Here is a 19,434-nt window from a genome sequence, read left to right as displayed (position 1 = left end):
ATATTCGTTTAGAACTTTGTCAAAATTGTGTTTAAATAATTAAATTCTTTTAAGAAATTTTATTAAAAAAAGTAGAATATTGAAAATCATTGAATTAAGAAAATTTTTTGAAAATAATTGAAATTCTGCCATGAATTTTATTAAAATTTTTGAAAATAATTGAATTTTATTACTCTTAAGAATAATTGAATTCTTGTGACGAATACTATTACTTATGAAAACAATTGAATTTTGCAATAAATTCTATTAAAATTCCTGAAAATAATTGAATTTTGTCGAAGAATTTTGCTATTCAATTATAAAGATAATTGAAATGTTGACGACAATTTTTTCTGGATTCTTTGAAAATAATTGAATTTCTGCGAAGAGTTTTATTAATTTTATGCAAATAATTGAATTCTTGTGATGAATATTGTTATTTATGAAAATAATTGAATTTTACAATGAATATTATAAAAATTCCTATATGTAATTGAATTTCGACAAAGAATTTTGCTATTTATAAAGATAATTAAAATGTTGACGAGAATTTTTAAAAATTTTTTGAAAATAATTGGATTTCTGTAAATAATTTTAATGTGTATTAAGATAGTTAAATTCTTTCAAATAATTGCGTTAAAATTTTTTAAATTAAAACTAATTTCAACAGAATTGAAATTATTGTCAGAAATAGAAAAAATTGAAGGTTTTTTTTAGAATTCGTGGTAATTTCATAATTTATGAGAAAAGCAAAAACACAAAAATTCAGAATTTTCTTATAAATTCTAAACATTTTTTCCCTGACTTCCCTGATTTCTTTGACCTGTGTCAACCCTGTTGTCTTTTAAATGATTGAAGTAAATTTCTTTCAAATACTAAAATTTACTACTAAACTAATAAAAAATACTGTTTTATTAATTTGAAAATTAAACAAGCCAAGAACTTGTACATAACTAATTTATATTTTTAGTTTTCAATTTCTAATCCAATTTAATTAATTTTTTATTATTATTATCATTATCTTTGTCATTTTGATTAAAATTATAATTATTAATTATAATGATCATTATTATTATTGATTCTTAGTTACTTTTCGTAAATAGTTACAACAAAAATCGATTAAAATTTACATTAACAAAATTTATTTTTAAACGTAAATTTTCAAAGGAAAAAAAATCCACAAAATTCTAAATATAATTTTTAAAAAAGGCGTTTTATTAATAGTCGGATTTTATTAATTACGCATACGAAATTTATATTAGATTCTCAGTGTTTTTTTTCGTAAATAGTTATGCAAAAAAATCGATTAAAAATTGAATTAACAAAATTATTTTTAAATGTAAATTTTTAAATGAAAAAAAATGAACAAAATTCTAAAAATAAAATTTATAAGATTCAGTTTATTAATAGTCTTTTTTTTCATTTTTTACGCACATAAAATTTATATTAGATGATCGAAAAAGAAAATTTCCTATGTTGCTCACGTTATCATGTCTATGACGTAATTCGAATCTACTGGTAACGGCAAATGCACAGGGACAACAGGCGCTTCTCAACATAATCTCAACCTTCAAGTTCAACCAAGTTGTAAACTTCTTTATATAAAAATACCAAACTCACTTCGAATACAATAGAGAAAATTAATAATCTCATCATCAAGAGATTTACACGATTTATAAGAAATTTCTGTTAACCCCTTCGCAGTCTAGTTGAAAATCGCTTGTGGTCCAAAAACGGTCCGAAAAAAAAGTTTACAAAAAAATATGATTTAATCATATATAAGATTTTTGGGGTCGCTGAATTCGAATTTGAGGTTAGTTTTTGAAAATTCAAAATGGCGGATCCAATATGGCGACCAAATATGGTGGATAATTTTAAAATTAAAGCGTTTTAAGGGAAATTCATTTCTCGGGGGTTTTCGAGGTCGCTGAATCCAAATCTGAAGTCAGATTTAAAAAATTCAAAATGGCGGACCCAAAATGGCGACTTCAAAAAAAAATTTTTTTCAGATTCCCTTGAAACTCGTTACTCGGGAGTTTTCGGGGTCTCTGATTACAAATATGATGTCAGATTTTCAAAATTTAAAATGGCGGATCCAATATGGCGGATGATTTCAAGATTGATGCGAAAAAAATATGAAGTTACCTCAAAAACCCCTGAGTAAACATTTTAGACAAATTTGTCAACATTCAAAAAATTTGATCGACATATTGAATCCACAATTTAGCATTTAGAAAAACGAACATCAAATTCGAATTCAGCGACCCCAAAAAACCCCGGGAACCGAATTTCGATCGAAACGCATAAATTTTGAAATTATCCGCCATATTGGATCCAACATTTTGAATTTTGAAAATCTGACATTATATTTGTAATCAGAGACCCCGAAAACCCCCCAAGTAACGAGTTTAAAGCGAATTTGAAATTTTTTTATTTTTTGAAGTCGACATTTTTGGTCCGCCATTTTGAATTTTTTAAATCTGACTTCAGATTCGGATTCAGCGACCCCAAAAACAGTAGTATGTACTTCGCTACTAAAATCAAATCATGTTTAGTATTTTTTTTTTTGAGATGGCCATATATGGCCACAGACGTAAAGGTGGCACGACTTTTCGTGGCCATATATGGGCCATGGACTGTTAAGGGGTTAATAACTAATTTTTTCTGCTACCGAAAGAAGAAATAAATAATCATTTCTCCACGCATTTGTTTTGGTTACATTATTAAGTGAGATAAAGGAATATTTTTCTAAACAATGTTCTTAAAATTATTTGCTATAATCAAGTAATACGATTTTATATTAATTTTTTTCTTTTTTTTATATTGTATATTCATAAAGTATAAGGTAATAATTAATAATAATAATAGTCTAAATTTATAAACTATTAGTTAATCAAATATAATTAATTCAAAATAATCCCATTAATTACTATTTAGTAATTAATTAAACATTATTTCGAAAGTAATAGTTTAATTAAATAATAATTAATAGTATTAGTAATTACTAGAATTTACCACCGAGTGATAAATCTAAATATTATTAATTAATAGTCTAATTAAATAATAGTTAACAGTATTAGTGATTAATAAATTACCAGTCAGTGATGAATTCAAATATTATTAATTAATATTTTACGTAAATAATAATTAATAGTTTAATTAGTTATTAACTTTAATTAGTTTTAAAGACTTTAATAATTTGTTAAAACTTTAATTACTTATTAATACTTTAATTACTTATTAATACTTGAATGAAATTAACTTATCAATAATTTAACTAATTATTAATAGCCGAATTAATAATTAATTCAAAAAATATTAAATACATGCAAAATAATAATTTTCAAAAACTTTCCACTATAATTTTGGTGATGAAACTTTTCGCTGTTTAAGGAAGTTGAAATAACTTTTTGATTGATTGCTAATTTTGTTCCTTGAAACAAGAAGTTTTACAAAGTGTATATAATAAATATTGTAATCCGAGGGGATTGTAACTTGGAGTTACTTCATTTCCCCACAGAATTTTTCTTCCTTTTTTTTCAACCAAACATGAACTTAAACAGGTTTCTCTTATTTAAATTTAATTCTGTTGTAAATTTTTTTCTCCAATTGTGGTTTGAAAATTAAAACGTGTATTTTTTTTTTTTTTTTTGCAGAGAAAAGATATTTGAGTGAGTGAGGAGTGAGAGAGTCAAGTGCGACAAATGACAAGTTCATCGCGCTTTGAAAAATTGACATCATTCTATTTTCTTCTTTATATATATATATATACATTTCCGTGCCTTCACACTTCCTCAACAATAATTTTAAGGAAACTTTCTAATAATTAATTTCAATAGAAATTTTTGTGGTTATTAATAAAAAAAATTTCCTGCTTAAATATAATAATTAATTTGTTCTTGTTAATAATTAAATTATTGTTTTGATTATATAAAATAATTATTTTTCTTTTTTTTATTGTTGATAATAACATTATTAATTTAATATTTTTAATCAATTAATTAATTTATTTATTTATTTATTTATTTATTTATTTATTTATACATTCTCCGTGGTCCATTGGGTCAAGTGAATCCAATCATTAATAATAATATTATTATAATAAAATTAATATTAATAATAATAACAATTAGAGTTTAGAATTAAACACAAAGAAAATTGTGAATAATAAAATTTACAGTAATAATTGTCTATTTTTATCAATAAATCTTACAAGAAATGGTATATTATTAGATTGGCATCTTATTTCCAGTAGTAGAAGCTGATCATAGTCAGACACAGAGTATTGGAATTAACATATGCAGATAAATTTTTTACAGTTGAAAATAATTGCTTTCGCTTTTCTATAAACGAAGTAATTAGTCATTTAGATATTTTTAATTTATTAACAAATTGACAAAAACTTTTAATTGGTAACAAAAATATTTAAAATTAAAAATAAATTACAATTATTAATTAAATTGTTATTAATTATTGTTATTGTATTATTATTAATAAGATTTAAATATTTCATATTTAAAGTTATTAAATATAATTATTAAATTATTATTATTAATAATAATTTAAAATATTTTCTAGTCAAATAACAGAAAAAATAAACGATATAAAAAAATTCTGCAATCTCCAGCAAAAACTCAATTATTTGAAATATTTTTAAAAATAAATTAACAATTTGAGAGTAAATTTTTGGGTGAAATATCAAAACAAAGATAAATTGCAATTAAGTGGCGATATCGTCGTTTTTTTTGCACAATTGCCATTAGTGTACAGGATTAGCCGATAATGCTTAATACTCAAAGTTACTTGCACCATTCCACTTAACAACCTGTCTACCTTTAGCAAAAGCCATTAAGTTTTCCTGCTCAAAGTGCTTTATGCTTTTTTTCTTTTATTTTCTTTTCTAGAAAATCTTCACTCACCTTCAAACAAGAACAAAAGAGAATAAGAGACGTCTCAATACCTTTTCAATCTTTATTCATCTCCCTTATTATCAGTAATATACGTGAAGAAATAAAAACTTTTTTTTATTGGTCATTAAAAGTTAAAAAAGAGAATAATTTTTATTGGTTATTGATAATTTTTTTTTCTTAAACTAATGAGAAAAGTAATGAAAAGTAGAGGACAAAAATTTTTTTTGGTGATTATAGTGTTTCTCTTTGTGTTGCTTGATTTTTTGATTTTTTTTAGCTTGTTCAAATTCTCGTCCATTCTGCTTTTCTTGTTGCTCGATTTTTTCTTGTTTTTCTTTGTTCTTCTAAACCAAAAATTTTGCTCTAATTTAAAAAATAGAAAAAATTTAATCAAGGCAATAAAGAGAACCAGAACTTAAAAATAACAAGAGGATTGAGAAAAAAGAAGATAAAAAAGGAACAAGAAAAAGATCAAGAAAAAAAGAAGAAGTTCAGGCAAGAAGAAGAGAAAAAGAAGAAAAAGAACAAGAAAAATATCAAGCAACATTAAAAGAATAAGAAAAACCGAAAGAACAAGAAGCACAGAAACATAAAAAAGCACAAGGAAATGAAAAATACAATAGGAACAAGAAAAATAAGAAGATTAAGAAGTATAAGAACAAAATCAAGCATTACAGAAAAAGAAAACAAATAAGAAAGGACAATCAGTCCAAAAAAAAAAGAAAATAAAGAAACAAAACAAGAACAAGAATGAGATTAAAAAGTACTACAAAGAAAGACACAAAGATAAAGAAAAACAAAGACAAAAAAAATAGAAAATCAAGAAACACAACAAGAACTAGAAAGAGATTAAGAAGTACTACAAAGAAAGAGACAAAAATCAAGAAAATTAAGAAACACAACAAGAATAAGATTAAGCAGTACTACAAAGAAAGAGACAAAAATAAAGAATATCAAGAAACACAACAAAAACAGGAAGAAGAAGATTAAGAAGTACGTCAAAGAAAAATGCAGAAATAAAGAAAAAAGAAAAGAAAATTAGAAACACAAGAAAAAGAAGGAGAAGATTAAGAAGAACAAGAAAGGAAGAGACAAAGATAAAGAAAAGAGGAAAGAAAATTAGAAACACAAAAGAAAAAGATACCCAAGAACCTAAAAACTAAATAGACCAGAAAAGAAAAAAGAATAGAAAGAAGATCAAGACACGCAACAAAAAGAAGAATAAATATAACAAGAACAAAAAAGGATTAAAATTTCATATAAGAATAGAAAGAAAATAAAACCTACAAAAAGAAGAACAAGAAGAACTTTTAAAGATCAAGAAGAACAGAAAGAAAGTCCGAAAACACAAGAAAATCCAGGAAAAAATTAAGAATTTTTACAAGAACAAGAAGCACTAAATGGTCAAAAAGAACGAAAAGAAGATCAAGAGACTTAATAAGAATGAAAACTACACAGAAAAAGTAAATCTTAATTTAAGAGCTGCCTTAAATTCAACACTGTCTGCTATAATGTTAAAGGATACGAAAAACGTGCGTAAATTCAACATTGACTGTCTTAAAAATGTTGCATCTTAATTTAAGGCAGCTTTCGTGCCTTAAAATAAGATTTTCTTTTTACTGTGTAAGGGGGACAACAGCATCAAGAAAGACAAAAAATTAGGGAAAGCAAAAAATCAAGAAAGACAACAAGAATTTTAAAATGAACTTAACGAAAAAGATTTAAAAAGAAAAGAAGTACACTTTAAATAATTATTTCAAAAAATAATTATTTTCAAAAGTGATAAAAATCTTCGCATAAATTCAATTATGTTTAAACATTTTTTTTAATTCTCATTGAAATTTCAATTATTCTTTATAAATAATAAAATTCTTCTCCGAAATTCAATTATTTTTAAAAAATTTAATAAAATTCTTGGCAAAATTTTATTTATTTTCAAAAATTTTTCTCATTTCAATTATTTATAATATCTAGTATTTTAATAAAATTTTCCTAAAGAATTCAATTATTTAAACAAAATATTTATAAAATTTTCACAGGAATCCAATTATTTATCAATTTTTTGTAAATTTCTTCCTATTAATTCAATTATTTTTAATTTTTAAATGAAGTTTCTCGAAGGAATTCAAATATATTCAGAAAATTGAAAAAAATAGTTCTAAGAAATTCAATTATTCCGAAAAAATTTAGGGTCATTTGGGGTAAATGTAAACAAGGGGTAAATGTAAACAGTAGATGTTTCAGCTAAATTTACAAATTTAAAAATAAGTACGACGTCAACATTTTTACCTCAGCTCACCTGCAAGATGTTCTGAGTATTGCCAATATTTTATTTTGACAATTAGCAATGCCATAGTGTAAGTTATTTTTTAATGCAAAAAAGATTGAAAATCAAAATTTTACTGTTTCAGTATTTTGTCTCGCATTTGCATAAAAATAAATTTAAAAATCAAACAAAAATATGTAATTCTTCCTTATTAATGCCCTAACAAAAATTGACTTTGATTTTTGATTTTTGGCAATTTAGTTAATAGATAATTAAGAATTTACATTTACCCTGAGAATTCGAAAACTCGGGGTAAATTTAAACTGAACTTGAACTACATTTTAAAAGAAAATAATTGAATAAATTTGCTTCTATTTTACAATTTCATTAATTTGGCAATGTAAATATTACATAGAAAAGGAAATTAGGTCCTCTTTGAAAAAAAAATTTGATAAAAAAAAAAAAATTTTTTTGAAAATTTGATCAATTTTTAAAAATTTTTTTAGGTTCATCCGCCATTTTGAAATTTTAAAATTTGACTTCAAATTCGTATTCAGCGACCTCAAAAACCCCCTAGTAGCCAGATTCAAGCAAATTTGATCAATTTTTAAAAATATTATTTTTAGGTTCATCCGCCATATTGGATACACCATTTTGAAATTTAAAAATTCGATTTTAGATTCTTATACAGCAAAATAAAAAAAACTTCTTTTTACCACGTTGAATGAAAATCTATTAAAATTTTTTCAAGTTATTCAAGTTTTTACATTACTAATTTTGTAATGGTTGATTGTTTATTTTATATGATACATTATCAGTCAACTGGTTGATTTACTATACATCTACGAAGAATTTTTTTTCAGTTTTTTCATCCCTTAAAACAGTAGTATACTTGAAATAACTTGTTTCTTAAACCTCGCTTAACTACAGTGGTGTTTACATTTACCCCGAATTTTAGGAAAATTTCAAAATCTCGGGGTAAATGTAAACAGTCAGTTTTAGGCGATTCAGGTGCATCAATATTTCTTTGTACCTCATAAAATTTTTCTAGGGAACACTAGCAACAAGTTCATGCAAAAGAAATCCGTCCGTTTTACCTTTTAACAAAAAAAACTCATGTTTTTCGTGAAAGATACATATTTCGTTTACATTTACCCCAATTGACCCTAAATAAACTTCTTTTAAAAATTCTATTATTTAAAAAAATAATAAAAAAATTTAAAAAAATGATTTACCAGATTTAGTTAATAAAATTGCAATTTTAATCAAATTTCCCTATACAATTCAATTATTTCCAATATAATTCTTCTTAAGAATTCAATTATTTTCACAAATAATACATTTTTTTATAAGAATTCAATTATTTAAAAAAAATTTGAATAAAATTCTTCACAAGAAATCAATTATTTTCATAAATAATAAAATTTTTCTCGAAAATTCAATTATTTAAAAAAATTTGAATAAAATTCTTCACAAGAAATTAATTATTTTCATAAATAATAATATTTTTCTCCGGAATTCAATTATTTTCACAAATAAAATTCTTTACAAGAATTCAATTATTTCAAAAATTTTAAATAAAATTTGTTGCAAGAATTCAATTATTTTTATAAATAACAAAACTTATCGCAGAATTTCAATTTTTTTTGTACAATTTTAAATAAAATGATAGAAAATTGCATTTATTCTTTAAATTTTTTTTTAAATTTGCCGAAAGAATTTGAATTATTTTTAAAAAGTTTTGATAAGATTCTTCTTTAAATTCAATTTTAAGAAATATTCAATTATTTAATAAATTATTTATTTTTGTATTTAAATAATTGAATTCACGGAAAATTTTCTAATAAAAATTGATTAAAAAATGAATTTCACTTAAAATTTTAAATTATAAATGAAAATTAAATGCATTTTTGCGTGAATATTTTTAGAAAGAATTGAATTTTAAAAATGGTTCAAATTAAAATCTTTGAAAATTCGAATTTATAGTCACAATATTCTGACGATATAAAATAATGATTTTATCACTCTGTCATCTCAAATTAATTATAAAACATGAAGAAATCGATCACTCCGAGTCGAAGACTCGGAGTAATCGATTTCTTTATGTTTTATAATATTATTCTGAAAATTTATTGAATTTCAGAAGGATTGAATTTGAAAATCTTAATTCCTATAGAAAACTAATAGGTAACGATTAAATATCTATTTAAAAAAGAAAGTTATTGATGTTTTTGAATAATTTTACTTTTGAAGAAATTTGTAAATAAATGTAATAACAACATTTTTTTTGAAAATCTAATAATTTTTCGAGTGAATCAGAATAATTTTCAGGGTCAGGGAAAAAGTCAAAATTTTTTCTGAAAATGAGGGAAAAGTGAGGAAAAAAGAAAATTAATTTTTTTGTGGCAACCCTGAAAATCTATGAACAAGAGCAGAAAAAAGATGCTAAATAGAAGAAAGAATATGAACAGAAACAAAACAACAAGAAATTGGAAGCAGAAAACTATTTTTCTTCAACTAAAATAAAAAATTCGACCAAAAATTCTTTTCCAATTGAATGAACTCATCCTCTAATTAAAAATAGTATCAAAACCAATTTCGACAAGTTCAGAAATAAGAAAGTGAAAACATGTCAACACATATAAACAGTATATTATAATGAAAATCGAAAATTCCTCGAAACAGAGTGACATTTCACTTGAATGTGAAAATGTTACGTCCATACAATATAGCATTCCTGTCGGAAAGTTTAATCAGCAAGGTCATCAGCAGCCTGCCGTCTTAGCACCCACACTCACACCTTTTCATTCCCTCCTTCACCTAAAAGTTAACGAATGTGATTCCAAAGGTGCCTTTCGGATGAAACCACCAGAATCAAAGAAAGTATCCTGGTTCGAAATGGTCACGTTACGTTCCTGAGGAGTCTTCATAGACAGTATATTCACTATATATATATACATATATACATTTATATATACATATATATATATAAAGTGGGGACCGTTCATGGGACGTTTGTGGAGGTGGCAATATAAGGCCCAGTGAATGGGGCGCCTCAGCCAGTCCTTTGAAAACGGTACCAAAAGTCTGAAGGTCCGTAATCCCTGACAAAAAAAAAAAATTTTTTTTCTTAAAATTGTTTTTTTCTTCCTTGAAATCGCGCAGGCGCAATCGCGCGCGATCGCCTCCTTTTAAATTCCCCCAGGAAGTAAATTTAAGTGTGATTTTCCCTTTCCACATTGCTTCCGTGCCGCGAAAGAGTGACCGTACTTTGAAAACGACGGGGTCGCCTTTAAAGGATAACAAATATCCCGTGAGATGCGGGTGAGGGTGAGGAATATGCCCAAGTTCACGTTGCTACTTCTTTTTGTAGCAGTCGCGTTCACCCTTGCCGGTGAGTAAATACTAAAAAACTAGTGTGCGCTGGTATAAAAAAAAAATTTTTTTTTTTCCTACCGAATGGAAAATGAATTCTATTTTCTCAAAAGAGAGAAATGAAAAAAGGCTGAAAAGCATTATAATCGAAAAATTAAAAATATTATTTAATATTTAAATATTTCATTAAATATTTAATTAAATATTATTTAATATTTAAATATCGCTTAATATTTAAAAAATAGTGCAAAGCTGGCAAGAAATATATTTCCACATACCTACGTAAAAAGATTTGTCAAATTTTGAAAAAATTTTTGAAAAAACAGTGGAAAAAATATTTTTTTATTAAACACTGAACGGTCTTACAAATAGAAAACGTCCTTTCGCCGATTGCAGAAAAAAGTAATTAGAATAGAGCGAAAATTAAAAAATAGAATAGTAAAAATGGGTAAATATTAGTAAAAATTGTTGCGAATAAAAATTATTTTACGCTTTTTTGATTTTTTCGGGCAAACATGAAAAACAAAGTTGAAACTGAAACGTGAAATTGAATCCGGTTCATAAAGTGTTGCAGGAGAAAAAATGTCAAACAGAACTTAGATAAATACAACTAAACGTGTTTTCGAAAAAAAAAAGTAAACTACTTTTTTTCGTTTTTCCGGGCAGAAACGAAAAAAAATTGAGACTTACATAGAAAGGTGAAATTTAATCCAGGTTGTAAAAAAATAGCCGAAGAATAGAAAACAAAAATTCATTAAGTAAAGGATTTTAAAAAAAAAATTTTTAATTTTTCCGGGCAAAACCGAAAAAAAGAAAACTGTAATTAAAACGTGAAACTTCATCCGGTTTGTAAAATAAAACAACAAAAATGTAAAGGATTCCAAAATTTGTTAAATACAAGTAAAAGTTTTTTTTCAAATAAAAATTGCCTCTAATTTTTTTCCGGGCAAACCCAAAAAGAAAACGGTTAGTCATATGGAAAAGTGAAATTCAATCCACTTTGTAAAATAATACGGAAAAAAATAGAAAACAAAAATTAAATACATTTTTTCGAAAAAAATTAAACTAGGTACTTTTTTTAGTTTTTCCGGGCAGAAACAAAAAAAAAGAATACTAATTAAATAGGCGAAATTTACAACGGGTTAAAAAATAAAATATAATAGAAAGAAAATACAAAAATGACGTAAATACTAGCAAACGTTTTTTTACGAATAAAAAAAAAGTCAAGAATTTTTGAAATTTTTCCGCGCAAAACCGAAAAGAAGATTGATATTGAAGCGCTAAATTTACATCCGGTTATAAAATTTAAAATTTTTACTAAAATCATACGAAATTTTCGAAACGTGGAAAAAATCTAAATATCAAATTTAAAACCCAAAAAATTAAAATTTGAGAGCAAAAAAGGGAAAATTAAAGAACTTTAATAACAAAAACTGAGAAAATTGTCAAAAGCCAGAAGTTAACTTTTGTAGAATCGTTTTTCAAAATTTTTCTTCAAATATCAGGATAAGATTGAAAAAATTTTGTAGAAAAAAAATTTTCCAATTCAACAAATGCAAAAAATAGTAAAAGTATAAAAAAATATATTTATAATATATAATTATTATAAAAACATTTGTTTATATAATTATATTATGTTTATAATATTTCATTTATAATTTTAATTTATTTTAAAGGACCTTAATTGGATAAATAATAATTTTGACTTTTCTGTGGCCGTTGGCCTTTGTGGCCACAAAAAAGTCAAAATTATATTTTTAATATTATATTTATAATATTACTTTTATAATATTATATTTATAATATTATAATTTATAATACTATATTTGTACACTGAGAAAAAATTTATTTGATTCAAAGTAAACGATTACTTGTCCATTATCAAATAAATATTTACATGTAAATCAAATAATTTTTATTTGAGTTAAATAAAATTTACTTGAATCAAATAAATTTTTTTCACTGTAATGCATATTTATAATATTATTTCGTATAAAATAATAAATAAAAAATAAATAATATCTCGAATAAAATAAAAAATATTTGGAAACTTTGTATCGTCAATCAAAAAGAAGTATTTGCTCCATTTTTCTGACACGATTATTAATTATTATTATTTTTTTTTTGTAACTTTAAATACAAGAGTGCGACGACAGTTGCATAAGAGATTAGAGGGTGAAAGTATAAAGAATCTGGTTGTGGTCCCGGATAGAGGATGACGTCATTCCGCCGGGCACCCGAAGACGGTGGGGACAACTTTCCCCGCTCGTCACTATACTGCAAGACGAAAAACAAAATTAAAGGGTTACGCGTGACTGGTATACCCGACCACCTCACATATATAAATATACACAAACATTCATGTTCTCTTAGCGAAATGAAACTGAGATGTAATTTTTAGGTTTGTGGAAAACTGGGACTGAAAAAAAACCACTCATTGGTGAAAGTAGATTGAAAATTTCTAACCGGGGAGGATTCATTTCTCTTAATTAATTAATTAATTAATTAATTACTCTTCTTGACTCGTTAATTACTTAAATTTCTTAATTTTCTTCAATATCTTCATCGAAATTTATTTATTTATTAAAACTAATGAATTTAATTCACTTAATTTTCTTCAAAAATTTTCATTGGAATTCTATATAAAGTTTTTAATTAATGACATTTTTTAGTGATTAGAATTTTAAATTTTCCATTGTTTTTAGACTTAAAAATTTCGATTTTTGGGTTTTAAAATTCAACTTTCAAAATTTAAAATTTTTATTTTTATTCAAGGCGTTTGTTTTCTTAGGAATTTTCATTCAAAAATATACTTATAACGAGCAAATGTTTTACTAAAATATTCAAGAAGTTGAACTCGATTCAAAATAGTACAAAAAATTTGGTCCAAATTTTCACTTGAGCAAAGAGAAAAAAATTCATGTGGAAGAAAAATTCTTCTCTAACATCGAATTAATAAACAAAATTCAGACGATTTTGTTTCAAAATAACATTTGTCACTTATTCTTAAATCAGAGACACAATTTTTAGAATGAAAATTCTATTCCTATTGAATAACAAAAATTGTATTCCTAATTTAAGAATAAAGAATTCTTATTTAGAAATAAAAGGGTCGGGATTATTTTTTTACAGTAAAAATTGTATTTGTAATTTAAGAATAAAGAATTCTTACTTAGAAATAAAAGGGTCCGAATTATTTTTTTACAGTAAAAATATATTTAGATTCAAAATAAATTCAGTAAAAAAACTTTTAAGTAAAAAATATTTTCATCCAGAAATATTTTATAATGGAAATATTTTAAAGTAAAAATATCCTGAAGTAAAAATATTTTTGAACTAAAAGTATTTTAGAGTGGAAATATTTTAAAGTTAAAATATTCTAAAGTAAAAATATTTTTAAGTAAAAATACTCTAAAGTAAAAATATTTTTGAGTAAAAATATATTAAAGTAAAAATTCTCTGAAGTAAAATTATTTTACACTAAAAATTTTTTTTAAGTAAAAATATTTCGCACTAAAAATATTTTAAAGTCAAAATACTGTAAAGTAAAAATATTTTAAACTAAAAATATTTGTCAGTGAAAATATTGGAAAATAAAAATATTTCGAAGTAAAAATATAGAATTTCTAAATTAAACTATAAACATAAAATTCCTAAAACAACAAAGGATTTCAAATTGAGACAAAAAAACGAATCAAAAGTGTTGCGAAGCAACATTTTGATTCGTTTTTTTGTCTCAATTTGAATATCTTTACAAAACCTGTGAAAATAAAAATGTAAAAATTCCGAAATAAATTTAAAGTACAATTTAAAGATTATTACTAAATAAAAACCCGAAAAGAATTTCCCTTATTTTTAATCAAAAACAAAAAAAAAAGAAAGAAGCAAAAAAACTAAAATCGCGACGAATCGTAAAACAATTTCAGAGGGAAAAATATTGAGTCGATGGAAGCGACAGGACGATAAGAAGGATAATGTGAAGGAGGAATTTTGTAAGGACAAGGACGCAGGTGAATGGTTCCGACTTCAGACAGGTGAGGGTGACAATTGCCGCGATGTTATTCAATGCACCAGTTCCGGAATTCAAGCTTTGAGGTGTCCCGCGGGATTATATTTTGACATCGACAAACAGACGTGCGATTGGAAGGATGCAGTGCATAATTGCAAATCAACGAACAAAGAGCGGAAGGCCAAGCCCCTTCTCTACACTGAGGAGCCACTTTGTCCGGAAGGTCAGCTCGCCTGTGGAAATCAGGATTGCATCGAGCGGGGACTATTCTGCAATGGCGAAAAGGATTGTACCGATGGATCCGATGAAAATATTTGCGGTGAGTAGCCGAAAAAAAGTGCAAAATGTGATTGAAAAAAAATATTATTCTTTTCTTGAATCATTAGTTCTGTGTTTTTTTTTTAAATAATTTGGAAAAAATATTAACAATCAATCAGATCGATGGTTCAATTATCGTTTGACCTTTCGTTAAGTAGCTTCGATTTTTTTTAATAGATGCGAATTTTTTTCTAAAGATTTTTCTATAGATTCCACTTTTTTAACAAATTTGACTCTTTTCAGTAGCTCAGATTTTTTTTAATATCTCCAACTTTTTTAAACAGATAAATTTTTTTTTATAAATTCGATTGCTTTTGAAACTCCGATTTTTTTAGTGGCCCCAACTTTTTTTAACAGATGTAATTTTTTTAATAGATTCGATATTTTTAGTAGCTCTGATTTTTTAGTAGCTTTAACTTTTTTTAACAGAAAAAATTCAGAGACTGAATTTTTTTTGTTTAGCACAACGCCATTCAATTAGCAAGGTTTCTTTTAATGATTAGTAGAAAAATTTTATTAGAAAAATTAATTAGAATACTTTTATTAAAAAAAATTCATGATGAAGTGACAACTTCTGCGAGACTCTGAGTGTCGTTCGATCGACTGAGTGATTTTTCGATGATCGATATTTATTTTTAATCAATTCGACCTCATTTTTCCGATTAAATATGATCTTTCCTTGATAACTATGATCATCAATCGATTAACTTTGAACTTTTCTTAGATCTCTTCAATTTTCAAAAATCATTCTCCAGCTGAAAGTTCGAATTGAACGTCTTGACCGACTGACATTTATATTCCAATGACCTACTTCAATTTTTAAATACTTGGATCTGATCTTTTATTATCTATCTATAAAACTTTCTTTAATTAGGCTTTAACTTTCATTAGTTTTAAACTTTCTTTAGTTCTCAACTTCCATTAGTTTTGAACTTTCATTAATTTTAAACTTTCATTAGTTTGGAACTGGCATCAATTTTGAACTTTCATCAATTTTGAAGTTTCTTTAAATTTGAACTCTCATCAATTTTAAAGTTTCTTTAATTTTTTATTTTTAACATTCATCAATTTTTAACTTTTAATTATTTTCAACTTTCATTAGCTTGGAAGTCGCAAAAATTGCTGTTTTAGCTCAAAATCAGTATCGAACATTTCTTCATTAAATCTCAAATTTCATTGAGGCAATCTATAAAATTTAATTTAATCAGTTTGCCTCCATTGATATAGTTTGAACTTTCATAAATAAGATTTGATCCTTCATTAATTCTTTCTTATTAGTTTGTTTCAATTAACATAATTTGATCTTTCATTACTTTTAAGTTTGATTTTAATTTTTAATAACTGATCTTTCAATAATTGATGATATTTAACAGCATCGGGACTTGATTTTGTAATTTTTATAATTTAAAAATTAAAAATCCTCAAAGTAAAATATAATTTAATTCACAGTGAATAAACTTTAACTCATCTAAGAATTTTTGCTAAAAACATTTTGATGCATACTTCCATAATGAATGCATGATTCATAATTAATTTCATAATCACTCATTGTTAGCTAACAAATCTTGATTCTCGGTTAACAAACTTTTGATGCCAACAGAACCAATCTTCTGTTAACTGATTTTCACCTTATCTTTATCATTTTACTTATCAGAACTTGCTTCTCTTATTAGAACTCTCTTCTTTTAGCTGAAATCACCGACTGATTCTGAATCACTAAATCACAAAATTTAGAATCAGATAATTCTAAATTTTCCTTATTTGGTAAGAAGCAACTTTAAAAATTCTGATGCTTCTTTCGAACCATTAATTTGCGAATTGTTAGCAATAAAGTTTAGGAAAATTTATGTAGCAACCTGAGAGCACAAGTTCCTGGTTAATCTATAAATATATTCAAATAAAGTTGAACATTAATCACTTATCGCAACGAATTTTGTCCATCCACTGCAGATATGGACAATGATCCAAATCGAGCACCACCTTGCGATCCAGCTGTTTGCGTTTTGCCCGATTGCTTCTGCTCCGAGGATGGTACAACAATACCTGGCGATCTACCACACAAAGACGTACCCCAAATGATCACCATCACATTCGACGATGCCATTAATAACAACAATATTGGCCTCTACAAGGAAATATTCAACGGCAAACGTCGCAATCCAAACGGTTGTGATATCAAGGCAACATTCTTTGTCTCACACAAATACACCAATTACTCCGCCGTACAGGAAATGCACCGAAAGGGACACGAAATCGCTGTGCATTCCATTTCGTAAGCAATACATTCATTTTTAACACCAAATCTTCTTTTCTTTCAAGAAAATATTTTCTCCAAATAAAATATTTTGTGCAAAGAAAATATTTTTGTACAAAGAGAATATTTTGTACAAAGAAAACATTTTTTTGAAGAAACTGTTTTCTCTAAAGAAACAGAAAAGAAGAAACAAGATTTCATTTCCTTTTTTTGTGATTGTTTAGGCACAATGATGACGAGAGATTCTGGTCGGATGCAACTGTTGATGATTGGGCAAAGGAGATGGCTGGAATGAGGGTGATTATTGAGAAATACGCTAATCTAACCGACAACAGTGTTGTTGGTGTTCGTGCACCGTATCTTCGAGTTGGTGGTAATAATCAATTCACAATGATGGAAGAGCAAGCTTTCTTGTATGACTCCACAATTACTTCGGCGCTCAACAATCCTCCATTGTGGCCATACACCATGTACTTCAGAATGCCTCATCGTTGTCACGGAAATTTGCAACACTGTCCCACCAGGTAAGAGTTTTTTCTAACCAATTCGATAATTCTTTTCGTCACACACATTTTTTCGATTCATAATTCCTAATCTCTTAATTTTTAATCTTTAATCTGCAATTTTTAATATTCTCGTTAAGTTTTTGGAAATAGTTTATGGCTAAAGGTTCCAAAAGCGTTCCAAACGCTATTGGAACCTTTAGCCATAAACTATTTCACAAGAGAGGAAACTATTCACAGAAATGTTGTCTAAAACACCCTTCACAGTTTCCTACTATCAACAGATAACTACAACCAATATCCTTCTTTTCTAATCCAAAAATAAACTTTTTCTTACAGATCCCACGCAGTCTGGGAGATGGTAATGAACGAACTGGACCGAAGAGAAGATCCAGCGAATGATGAATATCTCCCCGGTTGCGCCATGGTCGATTCATGCAGCAACATTCTCACCGGTGATCAATTCTACAATTTCCTAAATCACAACTTTGACAGGCACTACGAACAAAATCGAGCACCATTGGGTCTCTATTTCCACGCCGCCTGGTTAAAGAACAATCCCGAATTTCTCGACGCCTTCCTCTACTGGATCGATGAGATTTCCGCCAATCACAATGACGTCTACTTCGTAACAATGACCCAAGTAATCCAATGGATCCAAAATCCACAAACAGTCACCGAATCAAAGAACTTTGAATCATGGCGTGACAAGTGTGTTGTCGAAGGTCCACCAGCATGTTGGGTACCACACACCTGTAAATTGACATCCAAGGAAGTCCCCGGAGAGACCATTAATCTTCAAACTTGCATTCGCTGTCCCAATAATTATCCATGGATCAATGATCCCACCGGAGACGGTTTCTTCTAATCTCAATAATACCGTTCCTCACTCTTCTAAGTCAGTTTCATTTATTTTCACTTCAAAAAAAAAAAAAAAAAAAAAAGCGAACGAAGCATATTTAGAAAAAAAAAATCAACTTTTTTTGCAATGATCGTCAAAATGTAGCTCTGTCTCCTAAAGTCAATTATGGAGACATACAAATTTTCGTTTTAAATTATATAAATATATTGTAATGTAGAAGTACGATTGAATCGCGAAATGTTTTGTTTTTTTTTTCTAAAAATGTTATCTTCGCCTGACGAAGAGCAGTATTTTTCGCCTTTATAATATGAGGGGAAAGATGCGAGAAGAATCTCTTTATTAGAAAACAATAAAAGAAAAAGAAGAAAAAAAAATAGGAGAGAAAGTGGCGGACTTGTGTGATCCGCAAGTGAGACTCGATGTATGTAATATATAGAACCTCGTTTCCCTTTTTTTTCCAAAAGTGATTAGTCGTTGTTTTTTTTTTTTTTGTTTTTTTTAATATATATATATTATTGATGTATCCTTGTTTCCTTAATCCTTGTCCTATCCTCTCCATTAAATTCCCTTCTCTCTCAGCAAACCGCCAAATCTTCCCGAGGGGCGCCCTTATTTTTCTAAGGGTCGACCAAAAAATATAAATATAAATGTGTATGTATATTTTATATAAAATAAGCGACATCAAATTGTTCTGAAGAGAAAGCGACAGATCTTTAAAATAAAAGACTTTTAAAAATTTATCTTTTTCGTTATTTCTCCATTTTCCATTTCAAGAGAGGGATTATTTTTAAATTTATCTTTACGTTTCGACTGATTTTATTTTTATCATTTTCTATAATTACTTTATTACTATGTGATAAAAATTAGTTATTTACAGAGTAATGAAATTTCTTTTTTACTTTTTACTAGTCAAAACTAGATTTAACTAAAATAAACTATAGAATTTTTATTTAAATAG

The 19,434-nt window shown here is 26.4% G+C and overlaps 1 protein-coding gene across 1 annotated transcript; it reads left to right on the top strand.

The window, feature by feature from the left end:
* Window positions 1–10,196: 10,196 nt before the first annotated feature.
* Window positions 10,197–19,216, top strand: LOC122501076 (chitin deacetylase 1-like). The gene is made up of 5 exons (XM_043610325.1): window positions 10,197–10,549; window positions 14,457–14,858; window positions 16,808–17,129; window positions 17,336–17,635; window positions 17,954–19,216. The coding sequence occupies exons 1-5, from the start codon at window positions 10,474–10,476 to the stop codon at window positions 18,480–18,482; spliced, it is 1,629 nt and encodes a 542-aa protein (XP_043466260.1). The 5' UTR covers window positions 10,197–10,473; the 3' UTR covers window positions 18,483–19,216.
* Window positions 19,217–19,434: the final 218 nt, after the last annotated feature.

Source organism: Leptopilina heterotoma, unplaced genomic scaffold (genome assembly GCF_015476425.1).
Source record: "Leptopilina heterotoma isolate Lh14 unplaced genomic scaffold, ASM1547642v1 Lhet_199, whole genome shotgun sequence".
In the NCBI taxonomy this organism is placed as follows: Eukaryota; Metazoa; Arthropoda; class Insecta; order Hymenoptera; family Figitidae; genus Leptopilina; species Leptopilina heterotoma.
Note: the sequence above shows the minus strand (reverse complement) of the source record. Positions and strands in the feature narration are given on the sequence as shown.

Bases quoted from the DNA above. Each gene is read 5' to 3' on its own strand.
- LOC122501076 (XM_043610325.1), top strand. From the start codon at position 10,474: ATGCGGGTGAGGGTGAGGAATATGCCCAAGTTCACGTTGCTACTTCTT. The intron at 17,130-17,335 runs GTAAGCAATACA...GTGATTGTTTAG, and splicing joins ATCGCTGTGCATTCCATTTC to GCACAATGATGACGAGAGAT. The intron at 17,636-17,953 runs GTAAGAGTTTTT...TTTTTCTTACAG, and splicing joins TTGCAACACTGTCCCACCAG to ATCCCACGCAGTCTGGGAGA.